Below are 18,382 nucleotides of genomic sequence, written 5' to 3' on the forward strand. Positions count from 1 at the left end.
TGGGTTCTAGAGTCCGTCTTGCTCATGAATGCCTTCATCTTCGTCAGGTAGAACCGATATCTACAGTTTGATGTAAATGGCCAGCATAAACGTTTTCGCGAGTGGGATGAAAAGTCTGATCTCTGTGGCGTTTCCGCCTCCCAGGGCCTAAAAAGAGGTGCTGTTTGGACTTTCAATGCCGGCATCTTTCACCATGGAATAGAAGTGTCCCTGACGTTCGAAGAGTTCCTCGGGGCTGTCGAATTCTACAATATTCCCTGCATCCAACACCATGACCCTTAAAGAAAATGGCATAATCAGAAGCGTGAGCAAACGCCTGGCAAATGAGGTCCAAATGATGAGGACTAAATCCGGACCGTTCCAACGGTAAAGCAAGCAATGCGTACACAATTTCTCCAATAATGATTTTTTTGAGAGTTAATCCAGCATTTTTAATTCTGCTCTCTAAATATACATTGATAAAAGCCCCAGATATCGGCTTAAATGTCGAAAGAGAATAAACTCTTCTGAACCTCAGTAAAAATCTCTTTAGTGAGTGAGACGCCACGTTTCTCGGTCCTTACCTGCTGCTGTCCATGATGGTGTTTAAGCGATGTGCAATTGTCAGTACTGTACAGTCTGAAAACTCGCTACGAATTGTCTTCTGGATCAGGTTGTCCGTTTCCAGGTCGACAGCAGCCGTCGCTTCGTCCAGGATCAGGATTTTGGTTTTCCGGAGCAAAGCCCGGGCCAAACACACGAGTTGCCTCTGACCAACACTGCGTGAGCACGAGAAACCCAAATTAAATTTACATTATCTGTCATTTTCCCACACAGCAAATACCCCACCAGCCGCATGTTCATACTTCACAAGACAAAATTAGAGTAGTACTGGTCAAAAGGCTCTGGTTTGGAACAAGTCGCGGGTGTCACATCGCCGGCACCCAACACCGGCAGACAGGGTGCCGGATTTCAAAATACAGAATTGCTCGGCACAGATACCCTAGTGTGGTCCTTCGAGTGCCTTTGCTGGGGTTGTAATCGTGTTTAGCTGTTATTGACCAAGACCTGTCTGGTGAATCGCTTAGCTATCCTGTACTGGCCTGAGCACAAGGCACACATTTCCCCCAAATAATAATATTGATTGCTCCGGGCATCTCTCATCCATCCATAAGTCTAGCCTTACCTGAGGTTTTCTCCTCCTTCGTTCACTGGGTAGTGGAGTTTCTCCTGCAGGCCGCTTGCATATGGCTTTAGGTGGGCAAGTTCAAGAGCCTTCCAGATTTGCTCATCAGTATACCGGTTAAACGGATCCAAATTCATCCTCAGCGTGCCGGAAAACAAGACAGGGTCCTAAGCAAATAGGAACGAGAGATCAGAATATAGAGGAGATATGGTTCCACCGGTTACACCTGACTTTGTCAAGAACAGTCCTATTGTTTAGTGCATGCTTTGCACCCATTATATCTTCTGCACCAAGTCAGTACCATATTACTAATATATGTGTGTGATGAATTGGAATACTCATGCAGATTTATACGCTGCTCAGCACGAAGTTGAATTTTGCAGGATAAAAGCATTATTATTATTAATTATTATTATTAATTATAATAACCATCATCATAATGATCAGAAAATCACCTACTTTGATACATACTGTATGTCACAATGCAGCTCCTGCCATCTAGTGGCAGGTTTTGGATATGACAACCTATTTTTAAGGACTATTTTTCATATATTTTCCAAGTTATTCACCTATTTTGTTGCATCCTGTTTAACATTCGAACACATATACACAAGTGAAATCAATTTTTACAAGCAGTATGACGGAATAACTGTGGTCTTAAAAAAAAGATGGCAGTACGCACAATGCAGGCTGGATATGCTGTAACACAAGAAAATGACACGGCATCAACAAGCGTTGGTAGAATTCTTACCTGAGGAATAATTGTTAGTTTCTGGCGTAAGTCATGAAGGCCAATGGTGGAAATGTCCAGTCCATCAATCGTAATTTTGCCATCAGCTGATTCAATGATCCGAAAGATACAGTTAGTGAGCGAAGACTTTCCTGCGCCTGTCCTGCCAACGATTCCAACCTGGACAAAAGATCCATCCAAAGTTAGGAACATCCCGGCCAATTACGTCTGATCTTCCTAAACCATCGCTTGCGTGAATTACATCTCTCAATCTAGATAAGAACTAGATTTCTCAGGAGCTCCCTGTAGTTTGGGACAAAGGTGGTTGTCTCGAGCAGAGTATCTGATCCTGAGGTACATGCATGTCTGAGAACTTTCTAAATGAGCAGATCCCGAGACTCCTTTAGCCGCTCTGATACCTACTTACGGAAAACTTGACTTGTTATTATTTAAGAATACACAAAATGGAGTGACCTGCATTCAAGCAGGGATATCAACCATAACACTGGGAGCAAAAGCAGTCTTATATATGATCGCAGCAGTGAAGAATAAGAGTCAGCTCCAGATGATGTGACCCTGATATTCTCACCTTCCACCCCGGGACCCTATGATTTGGGCAAAAGCCCTGAGACCCAGGGGCAACCCCCAAGCGTTCCCAGGTATGGCTACATGTACCTCATGGAGTTCCTCTGACATTATTACTTCAATACCTATTTATTTTCAGAATTTGGTAAGAAACATTTGAATTAGGGATACTTTCAAAAGTATATCGCATCAAATGTTTATGTTGTGGATGCTACACCTACAATTTATAAGTTGTAACTTGTGTTGGATCCAGTAACACAAATCCAATGAACTATATACCGTGGACCACCAACTATCTGTGGACTACAAGTAACATCGTTCCCCACCAGAATTTGTCTAGGATTAAATATATACAGTTTATTTTAAAGAAAAACCTACCTTTTCCATGCTGTCAATAGTGCAAGATATCCCTTGAAGGACAAGGTCCAAATCAGGGCGGTAACGGACCTTATAGTCTGAGAACTGCACAACACCTTTGTCTGGCCAGTTCTGCGGTGGACGATGCTCTGATACCCAAGGGGCCTGAAACAGATCCGCGAAAATATTAAATAAAGATATATTCTGTACACTTCCCTACCGCTACACACAGGCCTATAGAAAATGGGTAAAAAAACTGTGTATTAACAGTCTTCTGCTAAAACGTACCTCATTCTCCACCTGAACGTACTCATCGACACGCTCCACTGCAACAATGTTGGTTTCTAGCTCCGATGTCATCCGCACTAACCAGTTCAGAGTTTGCGTTATCTGACAAGAAGAAGAATGGAACGTATAATATAAATAGAACGGTTCCTTATCTAAGGGCAATCGAGCCATCTGTACACGGTCACCATCTTCCTGATTTTTCACCGAGGTCAAACAAGATCATAGTCGCGGGAAGACTAAAGATAATATCACTTTATCCAAAACTAAGTTACATTTATATATATTTTTGAGAATCTGTTTAGTCGCCTTACTGGAAAGCATAGAACGTCAGCAAGTATAGAAGGTCTGGCTACAAACAGTGAGCTTCGTAGCGATTACTTTACCATCTAGACTTACATTGAGAGCTGCCGAGACCGATAGCCCAACCGTCCCGCTATCCACCGTGTCTCTCGCCAAGACGGCAAAAAGTGCGGCGAAGAATACAGTGAGATTTCCAACAAATTCCAGGCGAATAGCCAACCACCTGTTGGAGACAATCCAGGAATAGACACTTTTCTGGTTGATATCGATGGTGTCTTCATTATGTTGAAGGAACCTCTGCTGGTGTCCATACGCCCGGATTACAGATAGGCCTGATACCGTTTCCCCAAAATGAGAGTAGATGGGAGACCTCGTGACAGAATCCAGACGTCTCAGCTGTCGGGAAGTCGTGACATAGAATCTCTAAAAAATGTGAAAAAGCAGAACAATGAACTTTTTCTAGAATGCGAACTGGCTCCACGCTGCGTAATTGTGCAACATTTCTCTAGATGGTTAGCTCATTGAGCAGGGCCAAATTGTTATGTTACATACTACTTGTTATGTCCGGTCTACTCATTATACAGCGCTACGGAATATGATGGAGCTATATAAAACAATAAATCATAATAATGATAACATTTAGAAAATAACATGCATATTATATTGATGCTTTTTGATTAAAGTGTATATATTATACATATACTGCGGTTTCAGCGTTAGGAGTCTTTGGAGCTCTGTTTTATGCCGTTGAAGAGTAATCTTTAAATGCGGTACCTGTACAAAGTAGTAGAAGATTGCCAACGGGACAATAACAGCGGCAAAAATGGGTGTCGCCAAGCAGATCACAAACAATGTACCGATAACGCCCAAAACGCAGGCGATCCAGCTGCGAAATGACATAGGAATGGTCTCATCCACCGTGAAAATATCCTGCGAATAAATTGCGTATGAAAATCAGAAATTGGAAGAAACGATATTAAACCAGCAGAGTTTAACCCTCGCTTTAATATCATAGACACACCATGGACTATGCAAACCATGGGTTGGGATATTGGAGAAGAGTAACATTAAACGAAAAACCTAACTAGACTCCTTGTTGGGGAAGTACCCTTCCAGCTTAAGTTTACCATTCTTCAGTTTACTAACCTTTGCAAATCTGTTAACAATGCGTCCTGATGGAGTGGTGTCAAAGAACTGCATGGGGACACGTAAGATGTTACGAAGAAGCTGTGCATGAAGCAACCGCGAGGCTCCGACGGCTCCACGAGCCACAAGGAAAGCACCCGAGAACACGAAGATAGCTAGAAGTATTGATATCGTGTTAGTAACGCAACAAAAACCAATCTCCTGCTCTGTAAATTGTAGAACGCTTTGTGAGTATAGAGCCAGATTAAAACTGCACAGAGTAATAGACGGTGGGCAATAGCACCAAAGTGACACCACATGTCCTACCATTAATGTGAATACAGTGCTGTACCCAAATGGCAGTATTACCACACGCCTAACGGTGTAACGCGGCTCATCGAGCGCCAACCTGGCCATGAATATGGAGCTTAGCTGAACAAAATGTATCATGATCGTTGGGAATGACTTTTACCTTGAGCCACACCAAGCGCTCCAAATATTCCAACCCTCATATCCCTCTGTGATGCAGGATAGGTCTGATTCTTGTAGATATCGGCGTCCCTGGTCCAGTCGCTCAACCAAATGTTTTGTCCAACAAAAGCTGCGTTTTGCAGAAGGTAGCTTACAAAAATCCAGAAACTGAATCCCCATCCTATCGCCCGCAGGTATTTCATATAAAGAGAGAACTTCACCTGTGTCAAAAAATGGTAACATTCGCTGATAAGCTCCTCACCATTTCTGACGCCAAGCCCCGAAAGTCACAAGAAGAAGAGAAGAAGTCCTCACAGGCCCAGGAGAACAAACTCAGATAAGAGGTTATGAAGTACCCCCAATGATATACCTTTCCAGTCTCGATGGTTTCCTTTTCGATGAGATGTTGTCCTTTTGCTGCCTGTTGCAGGTCCTTGTCTTTTGCAACTTCTTTCAGTGACCTTCTCAGCGTGCCGTTCATACTATAAGCGATGGAAATGACCGAGTCAGACGACCCAAAATACATCGGGTGTAAGCACCAGATGGTATCGGACAAAAGTGCCAGGACTACGCTAGGTAGACCTGTATCAGTCTAAGAAGGTCTCACCTGCTGAGTTTTCTCCGGTGAAGACTGTTTTCCCTTTTCAGTGTCATGGACACTATGTCATCAGGGACCTCTGCCGCTGGTTCATCATCATCATCTATCTCATCAGCCCCGATAAACACTATGAAACAAACAGAATCCAGTCATTCACTGAACTAATTTTAATGTGTGTGGATATACATCTATATAATATTATATTATTAAATATTAACCAATCTGGGTTTTAACCAATAATATCCGTGTGTCTTTCCACAATGAAATGTCTTGCACATAATAAACTTAATATTAAAATAGTAATAAAATGTTATGTCAACAGCAACCTATGGCCATTTGTTGGAACATACAGAATTAACCCAGCTTTTCCCGTTTCATTGTATAAAGTAAATTAGAAAATACCAAGAAAAAAATACAGTGATGTTGTATTTCCCTAATCTACTTTGTATTTATCTGATGTTTTCCGGGGTTTCACCTGAGGCTTCCTCCTCCATTTTTTGGTGGTGTTTCGCGTACGTTCTAAGGAATTCTGCGAATGCGCCGTTGTTTGCCTGTAGAGTTTTGTAGGACCCCATCTCTGTGACACTGCCATCCACCAGCACGACGACTTCATCCATGAACCTCAGAAAACTAACACCGTGCGTGACTAAGATGCGGGTCTGCGGGTTCAAGAGAACAAACACAAACCATGAAATCAGATGATCTACGATATACTCGCCAACATTTCAGGTGTCCAAAGCAGAAGACCTTTGTGACAGCGGGGCTAGATGAGGACAGGGCATGGCTACCGCTGGGGTCAGGACAGGGCATGGCTACCGCTGGGGTCAGGACAGGACATGGCTACCGCTGGGGTCAGGACAGGACATGGCTACCGCTGGGGTCAGGACAGGACATGGCTACCGCTGGGGTCAGGACAGGACATGGCTACCGCTGGGGTCAGGACAGGACATGGCTACCGCTGGGGTCAGGACAGGACATGGCTTACGCTGGGGTCAGGACAGGACATGGCTACCGCTGGGGTCAGGACAGGGAAGTCCACCTACCTTATCCCTCATGATGTATTAAACGATGTGCTACACTGTGCTGCAAAATAACACGGAGCGCAACCGGGAACTCGTTTTAGCCAATCTTTTTGGGAATTACCGACAATTTTTCGGGAATTACCGACAATTAGGAAAATGTGTAGGGCGAGCAAGCCTTTTGATAACAATAGATGGTTACCCTGCTCCTAGGGACACCAAGAAACTATAACATGTCTGTTTTGGTGACGGTATTTACGGGTTGATGTTTGGTTTGTATGGCAACTACAACTTGAAATTTAGCCTTAAGCGGGCACTTTTCCTCAATACTAAATTATACAATTCAATAATTTCAGTAATGATGTTCACAGATTAAAATAATCAATATATATATTTTTTAAATCCTTATCCATGCAACGTTCTGTTCCAAGGATCTGAATGATTATTCCTCCCCAGGTATGTCTCTATCGATAACAGAGTATAGGGGGCAGAGACAATTTCCTTTGAGTGGGTTTCAATTCTTGTTCTTGTTTCGTAACCTAGAACCCCAATGTTTCTATAACCTGTCCACGTTGTGCTCCTGGTATCTTGCGACAGAATCCCAGGATGTGACACTAATGGGATAAAAACCTCTCGCCGTTATCGGATTATTCTGGTCCATCCAATCTCGTATTTGGGAACCAATAAAGCCATTTATCTTTAAAAACAGGAATAGCGCATGATCCTCCCATAATGTTATATCGAACTTACCTTATTTTTTAACAATCCGTTGGGGCCGACCACCTTTTCAAAGATATGTTTGCCAACATGAGCGTCCACAGCCGAGAGGGGGTCATCGAGGATATATACATCAGCGTTGTTGTATACAGCTCTGGCCAAGCTAACCCGCTGTTTCTGGCCACCACTCAGGTTTATGCCCTGTTAGATAAATATATATTCAGCAGATATCTCATTGGTTTGGGGGGGGGTTGGCAACATTTATGTTTTTTGGGGCAAATATCCTATACATCTGGCTCACAGTCCGATGGGCTTGTTCCACTCCCTGAACCAAAAAGTTACCTTTTCTCCTATTTCTGAACGATCCCCTCCAGGGAGTATCTCCAGATCGGGGAGAAGAGCGCACGCTTCCAGGACGTTTTTGTATCGCACTTCATCATACTCCGCTCCAAACAGAATATTGTCTCTCAGAGAAGCATTTTGGATCCAGGCCTGCTGAGGAACATACGCAACAGAACCCTATGGACGGGAAAGAAAAACACATAATAAAAAAATAAATAAAGCAAATTAACACTCCAAAAAAACAACAAATAATGAAAAAAAAAATATTTATTAAATATACACTTGATAGAAAAAAAGACAGGGATTTAACTGCTAAGGCCAGAGCTCAGCAGGATTTTCTTCTCTATTTTTTTTGAGGCTGAACTGTCTTATTTTAGCATTTTATTAAATTAGTTTTATTGCTAATAATAAATTATTGGCTGGCAGCCATGATTAGAGGGTCAATTCCGTTCGGTTAAGTTACTGAGACAGTTTCCGATATAAAGTATATATAGAGTGTAATATTTGTGGAACCTAGAGAGCTAATGGTAGGTAATTTATATCCTAAAGCTGTACTGCGCAGGGAACTAAACTAAGCTAAGGATGTTTGGGAAGCCTGTGAGGTCCATATTTGTTCACCAAAACATAATGGTAAATGCAACGGCAAAGTGATGGAACCCATAGTGTTTGTTACCGCGTTCTATGTTCTACTTTTTTTGTAACAACATAGTAAATGTAGATAAGCAAGTCATTAAGGGAGTGCGTATGCTGAACACCATGATAGTCTGTGTCAGAACATAGTACAAAGGGCAGACAAGCACAGCGATGGTGGTAAATAATTGACATAAACAAGTCAGAGCCCAGAACTGGACAAGATACATCCTATGAGACAAAGAAATTACACAAAATTACCCCACATGTAGCACTTCAATTATTTGCTCTTAAAGATATATAACTTGACCGAGATGCTTCACAGGTCCATCGGCTAGCATTAACAACTCGGCCTATTCATAATAGAAAATAAGCAAACTTATACTAGAAACCGTGCAACATTTCGTCATAGGAATGCTTTGCCAATACTTCTGATACCCAAAACATGTCAAGCGATAATTAACGCCTACTTGTTACCTTTATATTTATGTATCCACTGACATGGTCCATTTCTCCAAGCATTGCCGACACAAGCGATGATTTACCAGACCCTACACCACCCACAACAGCTACCAGATGACCATCTTTAATGTCCATGTTAACACTGAGAGAATAGAAAAGGGTGGAAAAAAACAAACAAAATACGTTAGACATCCACTAAGATACACTAAAGAGTAAAGAAGACTAAAGCAAATGTGTCCAGAATCATACATGTTATAGTCCTGTACACTAATAAACCTATATCATCTTACATAGGTCACGGAAATGGAGGAAGGTATGGAAGGAAACGTAAATGCTCTACTAAAGCTTTTGTTTTCTTATTTCCATCAAAAAAACTTTTTTTATGTTCAGGATTAGCATGAAAGACAGTTAATGAGAACTTTAAACCCCAGACATTGTGAAAGCTCTTACTTCTTCACTGCTGGATCTGTTTCTTTTTCCCAAGTAAACGTCGCGTTGGAAAACCTAACAGCAGCATCTGTGAAGTGAATTAAAATGTTAACCATTATCGCTCACATAAGCACACTATTCCTACAGAATGTTCTTAATTCTTAATTTCTAAAGATAAACTGAATACTGTGAGGTTACGTTACAGCCGTAGAGAGCACCGGAGATTATAACGAAACCATTTCCTTACCAACACCAGGATCGTTACGAATGGCTGATGAATCCAAGTCATCTCCTCCTAAATATTTCTCCAGTCGGCCACAAGATACACTTGTCTACACAAACAGATAAAAAAAATTTCATTTTAGTCTCCAAATATTAGAACTTAAAGGACAATCCTCGTATAAGTAAAAGGGAAATGAAAACGCTTTGGAGGAGTTGAAGGGCATCAGTGCCTTTGCCTGATCGTTCTGCCAACATTCCTCAATGTCCATGAAACGTCATCAATAAACCCACCTCGTTACATAATACAGCAAGTGGTGCAGATCATTTGACAGAAAGATGGGTGACTTAGTACTCTGTTATTTAGAAAAAGACCCCTGTACTCGTTGCTTACCTGCACCATATTAGAAATAAGCATTGGCAGCATCGCCAGAGGGAAGCGTAGGATATTAAATAGAGAGATAGATGTAAAAGCTTTCTCTGCAGTTAAGATATTGGTTGGATCTATCACCACGTAGACGGCAAAACTGGCAACAGATACCTGGGAAAAATAAAAAGATTATCAAAATCTTGTATCAAAGTTTCTTTAGGAACTTCCTAACAGTGAACAACAACCGGAGGACATGTAGCACAGCCTATGGATGGACGATGTAGAAGTGAGTATATGAGCATCAGCAGTAAGAGCGGCATATGTTCTAGCTTTTGGATAAACGTAGTAGGAACTGTCAAATGCAACACCCAAGGGCAGGCATGGCAGGAGTGCATCTATCAGCTGACATGGTATGGCTGGTCATGGTCACACAATGTAGACTAGGAGTGGAAGTGGCCAGAGCCGGTCTATTGACCATTTGTTTTAGTATCTTACTGAAAATTGTGTTTGCATAAACCTTACCAAGAATGGTGCACAGGTGAAAATGAAAAGAGAAACGGACTGAAGGTAGGTGAAATGCAACAAATCTTTTAACTCCTTCTCTCGAATTTCCTCTACTTGGTTCTCAAATGATGGTTCCCAGGCATAGAATTTTAATATCTAGAAAAAGAATAGATTACAGTTCAAAACCAAACAAAAATATGAAAATGTGGTCCTTCATAGAGAAGAACATTTTTGGGGTGTGAATGGACACCAGGAACACAAATGCAGCCCCGAAGACAACAGATGATATTAAATTTATTATATAAACAATTTTATATAAACAATTTTTGGTTATTATCATCTCACCTTAATGCCATTGAGGATTTCATTCATTATTTTCATTCTCTTGTCTTTGTTCTTCATATTCTTCACCTGTGAAACACACAAACGCCTTATATTTCCAAGATTCCAATATTAAAAAAGTATTTCCCTAATTCTTTATCAACAGGAAACAATTGTAACAGGATTCAGGTGATTTGATAAGGCGGATTCATTAACCAAATCATATAGTCACCTGAAGTGTCTTGGATTTGGTAGCTAAGACAGCATTGATGGGTATCAACAAGATCATGACCGCAAGTCCAGCCAGAACCGATGGGCCAAGTTCCTCCCAAAGAAACACAACTGAAATAGCAATCTGCAAAGGCGATGACCACAGCAGGTGAATAAAGTTTGTCAGGTCCATGAATCTCTGAGCGTCTGCAGACATCAAGTTCACCGTCTCCCCCACAGTCGACTCTTTCCGGATAGAGTTGGAGACAGTCAGTGCCTACAGAAAAAAGAAACCACAGCTCAAATACTGAATACATCGAGCAGATCACATTTAGTGAACAAGACATGCCAGAAGCACCAGAAGATAGGTCTAGCAACAGATTTACTATAATGCAAGGCTATACATAATTTAAATACCATGATATATATGTACTGTATATTCAAAGAACTTTACAGAAACACTCAAAGAAGTGTTTGGCTCTGCAAAAATTGAATATTACACTAGAGACAACGAATAAATAACTGACATCAAAAATTAAAGCTCTATACTCTGTGTTTTATGTAAAAAGTTAGAATTTAGATCATTGTCACGGACAAAAAGGTAAAATTAGTTACCTGGACCAATACATCTAAAGTTCCATGCCTTTATATAGATATTGGAATATTAGCCATACCCGTGTATTGATGCAATCAAGTTATCCGCTACAGATTGTGACGTAGTTGTCCAAATTGTGGCCCGAATTGTCCTATGTCACAAGCTACCAAGTTATTGAGGGGTTAAAGTTCATCTTTCTTGGTAGGATTTTTAACAGGAATGGTATCGTTTTAGGAGTTCCTGTAGAAATGAGTTGACTCCACACTCATCAAAGCAAGAATGAAACTCAACTTACCTTCTTATATACGGATGCCATAAGAACTGTCCGGACCCTCATACCCAGGACGAAGCAACCTTGGAAATACTGCTGGAGGCAGAGAGATTGAATGATAGCCGCCACAAGTAACAAGACGGCGTAAAAAAATCCCTTCCATTGATATTCTGAAGAATTACCAGTGAATGAGACCAGTAACCTATAAAAAAAGGAAAACAGAACAAATACTTCATATTGTTTTTTTGGTACAATGTAAGTATCACTTGGCAAAGGCTTTAAACTGATTGTGATGATGATGAGGATAATGAAGGTCCTATGTTTTCATAGCCCCTAAATCTATATACTAAATCAGACCTGTAGAACTAACGCTTGCTACTTAAAACAAATTAATCATTTCCAGCAACTGTTTGGAGGAACACAAATATTTGCAGCTCAAAAACTAGAGGGTCGCTGTTGGCAGAGCTGGGTTAAAAGCGGGATACTTATGCGGCTGGTGCTTTAAAACCCTCAAAAACCACCACAAAGTTAAAAAAATGACATAATTGGTGAACAATGGGTTAAGCCTTTTAAGCATTTTTTCATTAGCGTGTCTAAGTAGCATTTTCACCATGGTTGGATCATTTCAGTGCTCCATTTATGCCCATATCGAAACCCAGATTACACGTATTAATACATTTGTGATAGTGACATGGCCCATCTCGTATTGTCCCAACTCACTTGAGTATCTGAGGACTCACAAACACCAGCAGATCATGGACAAGTTTAAAAAAAGCCGACTCAAGTAACATGCGTGGAAAGGTTTTTAAGAGTGTTTTAATTAACCAGGATCTGGGAAAATCTTTAGCAGTCCCGTCAGTGGATTCTTTCTTCTTTTTCTTCCTTTCCTCCTGGAAATGAACAAACACACACATCTGTGGAGGCTGTCTGAACAGAACCGGACATCAGATCATACAAAGCACAGGCAGGAATGATAGGATTCTGTACGACTGTCTAATTGAGCAACCAAACAGCAAGAACGTTTTCAAAAGAAGGAATACAGCATTTATTAAAACGCATATTTATATAGATATCCAGTAAAATAGAATAAAGGTATGTCACATCTCTAAAAAATCCCAATTTAACTATAAAAAATGCAAGGTCTACATGAGAAATGTCTTAATGGGAAGTTGGGAACTGTTCTCATGAATAAGTTAAGATATCTAATTAAAGGGTTAATGTATGGACGCTGGGATGGACACCATTATCCAATCTGTATCTCCTGTTTCTCCACCCACTCTTACAAAGGCTATCTGAACCAATCAACAACAATCAGCATCTCCACAACAGGAGAGAGAGACAACCTACAGGGGAGGAACACTCATGTAGACTAGGAGAACATGAAGTTAAGATATTTGTCCCCACAATATACACGTTAAGTGTCTTCTTATTATAAAACAGAGAGCGTTTTATGGACACACCTGTGCCCAAGCAGGAATCCCATTGCGGTGTGTAGAGAGGTGTGGATTTGGGAGGCAGACAGACACAGAGAGGCGCTTGAGATAGTTACCATGACTAGGATGTCTTGGCTCTGTCCCTTGCTCAGTCCATTCGTTTCGATTGCACTCTCCTTATGTATTCTTTTATCTTTGCGTTTCTGCAGATTCTTCTTTGCTACTTTCACTTCTTTCTTCATGTGCTTCTCAAACGCTTCACAAATGTTTTTCGTTCTATCTTCTTTGTTAAGTTCATAGAGATCTTCCATTTCCAGGGGTCTCTTGTATCCTTTTATAACAGTGCTAGTAATTACAGTCATGTATTAGTTTCATCATAAAGGTTTCCAAACCCCAATTGCTAACCCTAATCCATCAGGCCTTCCAAACATATTAAATAGTTAAATATACATGTATATATATTATTTAGATTATTATTATATATGTATATATATTATATTATTTAGATTATAAAATTGAGTAAAAACATGTATTCTACATAAAAATGTACAATATATATATATATATAATATATATATATATAATATATTAAATGTACTCGATATATTCACTTTAATTATCTTGTATGGTGTTAAATTATGGCAAATTACAATCTAAATACATAATATTTATAAGTGAACGCATTTACCTGTTATACCAATTAAATGTGATTCTGCTTAAAAAGGATGCTGTCAGCTCGGGATTCTGGAGAAAAAGAAAAAAGTTACCTTAATTATAAATTACGTACAAAGAAAAGAAAACCACAAGTGATTACATTGATTTGGATATACACCCCAAATACAGAAGAAATTTGAGGCATCTTAACGTCAGCGGTATCTGAAGGCCCCGGAATGCCACGTCGTAGCCTTTTCATGCCAATATCCATTTTTTCGTTCATATAGAAGATAATATTTGTTTGCCACATGATAATCATACATAGTCACGTAGGGTTGACTGTACCTTTTTGGTCAGCTCATTCTTTTCGGAGAAAGCCGAGATAATCAGTACGAGGACCTGGAGACTGAAGGAGATGAAAAACAAGCATGCTCTAGGAATATCGGGTGTATCTCCCTAAAAAATACAGACAAAAAAACAAACAATAAGAAAATAAAATACACAAGAAAGAATTCATTATGAGAACATTTCACATTTGGACATGGGTCTGATCAGGCTTGTAATGAATTGAATGGCATTTAAAGCCCACAAAATACTATTTTTCAACTAAATACCCTTGGGCTGGCATGTATTTAATGCAATCCCCCCGACCAGCCCACTGAGCACTTCATGACATTTTGAAGCTAAGCGCCGCTATATCATGCTTTACCCCCAACAATCGTCTTCATTACATGCCTCTAACCACGCTCCTGCCCTACCGCGCCCCAATAAATCTGTCCTACTTTGGACACCTGAAATGATGGGCGTTATGAGTCCTTCTTTTGTCACTTGAAATGTTGTGCATGATACACTATAGGTGTGTACATTAAGAAAGTATGTTCTGGCATTATATAAGGAGCCAGAGTATATAAAATATTTAATGTCCGGCTGTATTGCATTATCGAGTGTTTGTTTTATGGTTGTTTTGGCCAAGTCCAATATTTGTGATGCCTCCATATGTTCCAGAGTAACAGACACATTAACTTAAGCTTAACTGTATAAACGTTTGATGTCTAAAAGGTACCACACATTTCTTTAGATGACCTTCTATGGAATTAGTGAGACAATATACATTTTTGGTGCTAAACATGAACTTTTTTGGATATACAACAACCATCACGTATCTGACGGAAGCCACATTTTCTACATATTAATTCTCACCTGCAAAAATTTCCGAATCAAAGTCTGAAATGGAAAAATTCCACAAACAACAGAAAGAACCCAAAATGTGAACACCGCTCCTGAATCTTTTCGGACGCAATAACGTCGGCAGTGGTGAATTAATAACACCATGAGCTGAAACAGAAAGAGAAGAACAGACTGTTGTATTGGTTCAATGCGTTCATTTATTTGTAAGGTGTATTAAGTGGGATACACGCCAGCGGTATGGTACATTAGGAGTAACATTTGTATCAGTATGTATAGCGTATAGCATTAAATAAATAGGAACTGTATAAGCTGGCTTTCTGCCTTACCCATGTGACTGCAAACAGTGGCGGATTAACATACAGAACGACAGGCATTGTTTGGTCAAGAGAAGACTTTGAGGCGTCATCGACATGTTCTGCCACGGTCACCCCTATCCCAGCTACTGAGGTGAAGAACAGTAACAGCGTCAGGCACTGCAAAGAGAACATTTAAAAATGAACACAATTGTCATGCTACCCAGAGCTCTTACTTCTATATTACTTCTTACTTCTATATATATATATATATATATATATATATATATATATATTTGTTACACTATATGTGTCCCAGTTTTACGTTTGATTAAATAAAATTGGATTTAGTAAACCATTACAAATATACATTGTGTTTTCATATGAAATGGGCATTATTTACCTCCACTAATGCAGGATTACTGTAATTGCTGTATTACCGTTCCATTTGCGAAATGTGAATCCAAAAATATTGATTACGCAGATAAATTATTATTATTATTATTATTATTATTTACAATTAATAATATAAAAAATAATAAGGTGGTTTGTAATCTAAATCAAAAGATTTGTCAGAATATTCATCCGTTTGAGTGTCACCGTAACTTACTTGCTTTGCGATGTAAAGTTTGGTGATAGGAGATTTCGCCGTCCTTGATTTGCACAGCTGGAGAAGTTGCCAAGGAGCACACAGCCAAAAGAAGATAAGAGGGATCCAGACCAGGACGGTCTGTTCAAAACACACGGGCAGGTCGGGATCAGGCCTTTCCAAAAGGGAGGAATTCTGTGACACAACACGCGTTACACACAGTTAGACACCATAAAGCTGCTTAGACGTCACTAATTCATCTTCTGTGAGCCGAAGAAACCATGGCGGACAGCAGCAAATGAAAAGCCCAACTTGGGATAGATTATTGTATAGAAAATTAGTCAATTCAGGACTATTGAGGACTCTCTCAATGTTAGTAAGCATTTAAGTAATTTAATTGTAGTAATCCCTTTTCAAAGTGAGGCTCTAGGTTTTTGGGGGCACTAAGCAAAAATGTATGGTATACCACCTTTAACACAGGTGATCTGGGCCATCTAAAATAATAATGGGGCCCCAGGTCCCACGATTACCTAAGGGGTGCACAGCATTTGTTCCATGGACCCCTTCATCAACATGGGGTCCAACATGATGGAGGCAGCTGGCAGCACAGACCTTTCCACTAGTATTTCCTCACATGTTGTAACGCATGTTAGGTCAGGTGATGATGTCATATCATAGTGTGACTGCGGAGAAGAACTCTTGGAGAGGTCTGTGCTGGTCTGCTACAAACTAGAGGCCTAAGAGACAGCTGCTTTGGGACCCTAGGTTAAGCCTAGAACTACACTTACACAACTTATAGTGGAATTTGAGTCACACTTCAGTAAGTCAAGTCCCACTTTAGACCAATGAGGTCCCTGAGTAGCTGTTTAATCTGTTTATACAGCAGCGTCGCCCGTCACAATCCACACACACGCTCTGATATGTGAATGGCGAAGTTGCTAACTGTATAAAGCACTGTATTTTACACCCACGTGTCTCACTTTATTCTCAAAATGTCTATTTTATAACATTTTCCTTCAGCATACTGTATTGTTTTGTGTGTGTGCAATGGTCGTTATGTTTTGTGCCTATTCGTAATGGCTTGTAATAAGATCAACTCAGTCGTGTTAATAAAACTGCCGGACATTTTCATTTCCATCACACTGGTGAAATAAGGTAATACGGGGTGGGGATGATTCCCTAAATAAACATAACGGGTGGATTTCACAAGGTCTGCTACACACGGTCATTTGAATTGACTTTTAATTTGCTTTTATCTTTAACTTTATAATTGATAACACCGTATTTATATTTCAAAAGCACATTGGAAACTCTGAAATTGTGAATTTAGGTCATAATTGTTTTACGGGTGCCCGTAATGACATCATTGTTTCATATAACAAAAAATGACTGACAAATGTTCACAAAACATGAAATTTTGATCAAACGGTGCAAAAGCCAAATCTATGCTACACAAGTAAACAAACTTAATCTGTAGAGAGGATCAGCTAAAACTGAAGAAATTATAAAAAAAAATCACAATTAGTTGGATTTCTAACTTGGTTTGAGATATTATAAACTAATACTGAGATATCATGAATTAATAATTTAATAGAACATTTCGCAAAAGTGATAAATCTCCAACATTATAAGTTCTTTTTTACCATGAATACAATTTTTTGTCAAATAGTTTAATTTTATATTGAAAAATATATATTCGGTTTTGTATGGTTACCTCGATAGCCTTAGACTCTGAAGGCTCTACATTGCAAGTTATTAGCAGTTTCAATAAACTTTATTTAGGGAAGCAACAATGTTATGTTTTAAGGTAAAAACTGGAATCTTAACATTCTTCGTTTAAGTTTATTATCAGAAATGGTAGCCGTTAATAGAGTTTAAACATGTATGGGGCATAAAGCTATACGGAATCTAAGCCGAGACTAAGGACTGATTAAGGAAAAACAGGCAGACTAGACGGGCCGATTGGTTCTTACCTGCCATCAAAACCATAAGGTTTCATTACCTTTTCTAAAATGACGTATTTACCATGGTTACCGTTTTGTAATCTCTCTCTACTTCTTGTTTTGTATAATACAGATTTCTAATCGATGTTGGCTTTAGTTTCTATGCGTTTAATAAGCCTTTTTTTCTCCCCTACATGTTTTCAGTACAATTCCCAAGAGCAACTTAAATCAGGAAAATCGTGAAAATCCCGAACGTGTCGCCCCGATTAACGGTCTGGCATCTCAAAGGCACATAAGGTATAGATGGAAAACCCCCGACTTACCCAGAAAACGGAACCACAGTACTCATCCAGAACTCTAGACATGTTTAGCCCCGGCTGTGCGCTCCCAACGCGTCCGTGCCACGGTGTGGGTCACGGGGAATAAACCGTGTTATATATTATCACTGGTTTATGTCGTCGGCAGCGCTATCTCTCAGTGATTCAGCAGGTTAAAAGTCACCCTCCACCCATACTCTTCTCTATGCGACTCCTGAGGTGCATCTCAGTTCAGGATAATCCCAACAGTTCAGTTA

At 39.9% G+C, this 18,382-nt stretch overlaps 1 protein-coding gene across 2 annotated transcripts; it reads right to left on the reverse strand.

Moving 5' to 3' along the window:
• Positions 1–147: 147 nt before the first annotated feature.
• LOC149277618 (ATP-binding cassette sub-family C member 2-like) lies at positions 148–18,173 on the reverse strand. Of its 2 annotated transcripts, none has more exons than XM_089502659.1 (31): positions 18,132–18,173; positions 15,887–16,060; positions 15,310–15,456; positions 14,996–15,130; positions 14,141–14,251; positions 13,830–13,885; positions 13,258–13,486; positions 12,429–12,598; positions 11,733–11,910; positions 10,865–11,119; positions 10,657–10,722; positions 10,330–10,467; positions 9,832–9,978; positions 9,466–9,550; positions 9,240–9,306; positions 8,805–8,931; positions 7,698–7,874; positions 7,389–7,556; positions 6,095–6,278; positions 5,629–5,722; positions 5,392–5,503; positions 5,023–5,242; positions 4,572–4,726; positions 4,200–4,355; positions 3,522–3,848; positions 3,126–3,227; positions 2,859–3,002; positions 1,917–2,075; positions 1,166–1,332; positions 564–758; positions 148–277 (listed from the first exon to the last, which is right to left on the reverse strand). In XM_089502659.1, exons 1-31 carry the CDS (start codon positions 18,171–18,173, stop codon positions 148–150), a joined length of 4,617 nt encoding a protein of 1,538 aa, XP_089358785.1. The 2 variants fall into 2 exon arrangements, with proteins under 2 accessions (XP_089358785.1, XP_089358784.1); XM_089502658.1 differs by having other exon boundaries at positions 5,629–5,746.
• Between the last annotated feature and the right edge of the window lie 209 nt (positions 18,174–18,382).

Source organism: Sceloporus occidentalis, unplaced genomic scaffold (assembly GCF_023333645.1).
Source record: "Sceloporus occidentalis isolate IW3139 unplaced genomic scaffold, rSceOcc1.0.p SCAF_208, whole genome shotgun sequence".
NCBI lineage: Eukaryota > Metazoa > Chordata > Lepidosauria > Squamata > Phrynosomatidae > Sceloporus > Sceloporus occidentalis.

Coding starts and splice junctions, on each gene's coding strand:
- LOC149277618 (XM_089502658.1), bottom strand. CDS start 18,173: ATGTCTAGAGTTCTGGATGAGTACTGTGGTTCCGTTTTCTGG. Junction 14,252..14,995: donor TGATTCGGAAATTTTTGCAG/GTGAGAATTAAT, acceptor TGTATTTTTTAG/GGAGATACACCCGATATTCC. Junction 3,849..4,199: donor TCTTCTACTACTTTGTACAG/GTACCGCATTTA, acceptor CACATTTTTTAG/AGATTCTATGTCACGACTTC.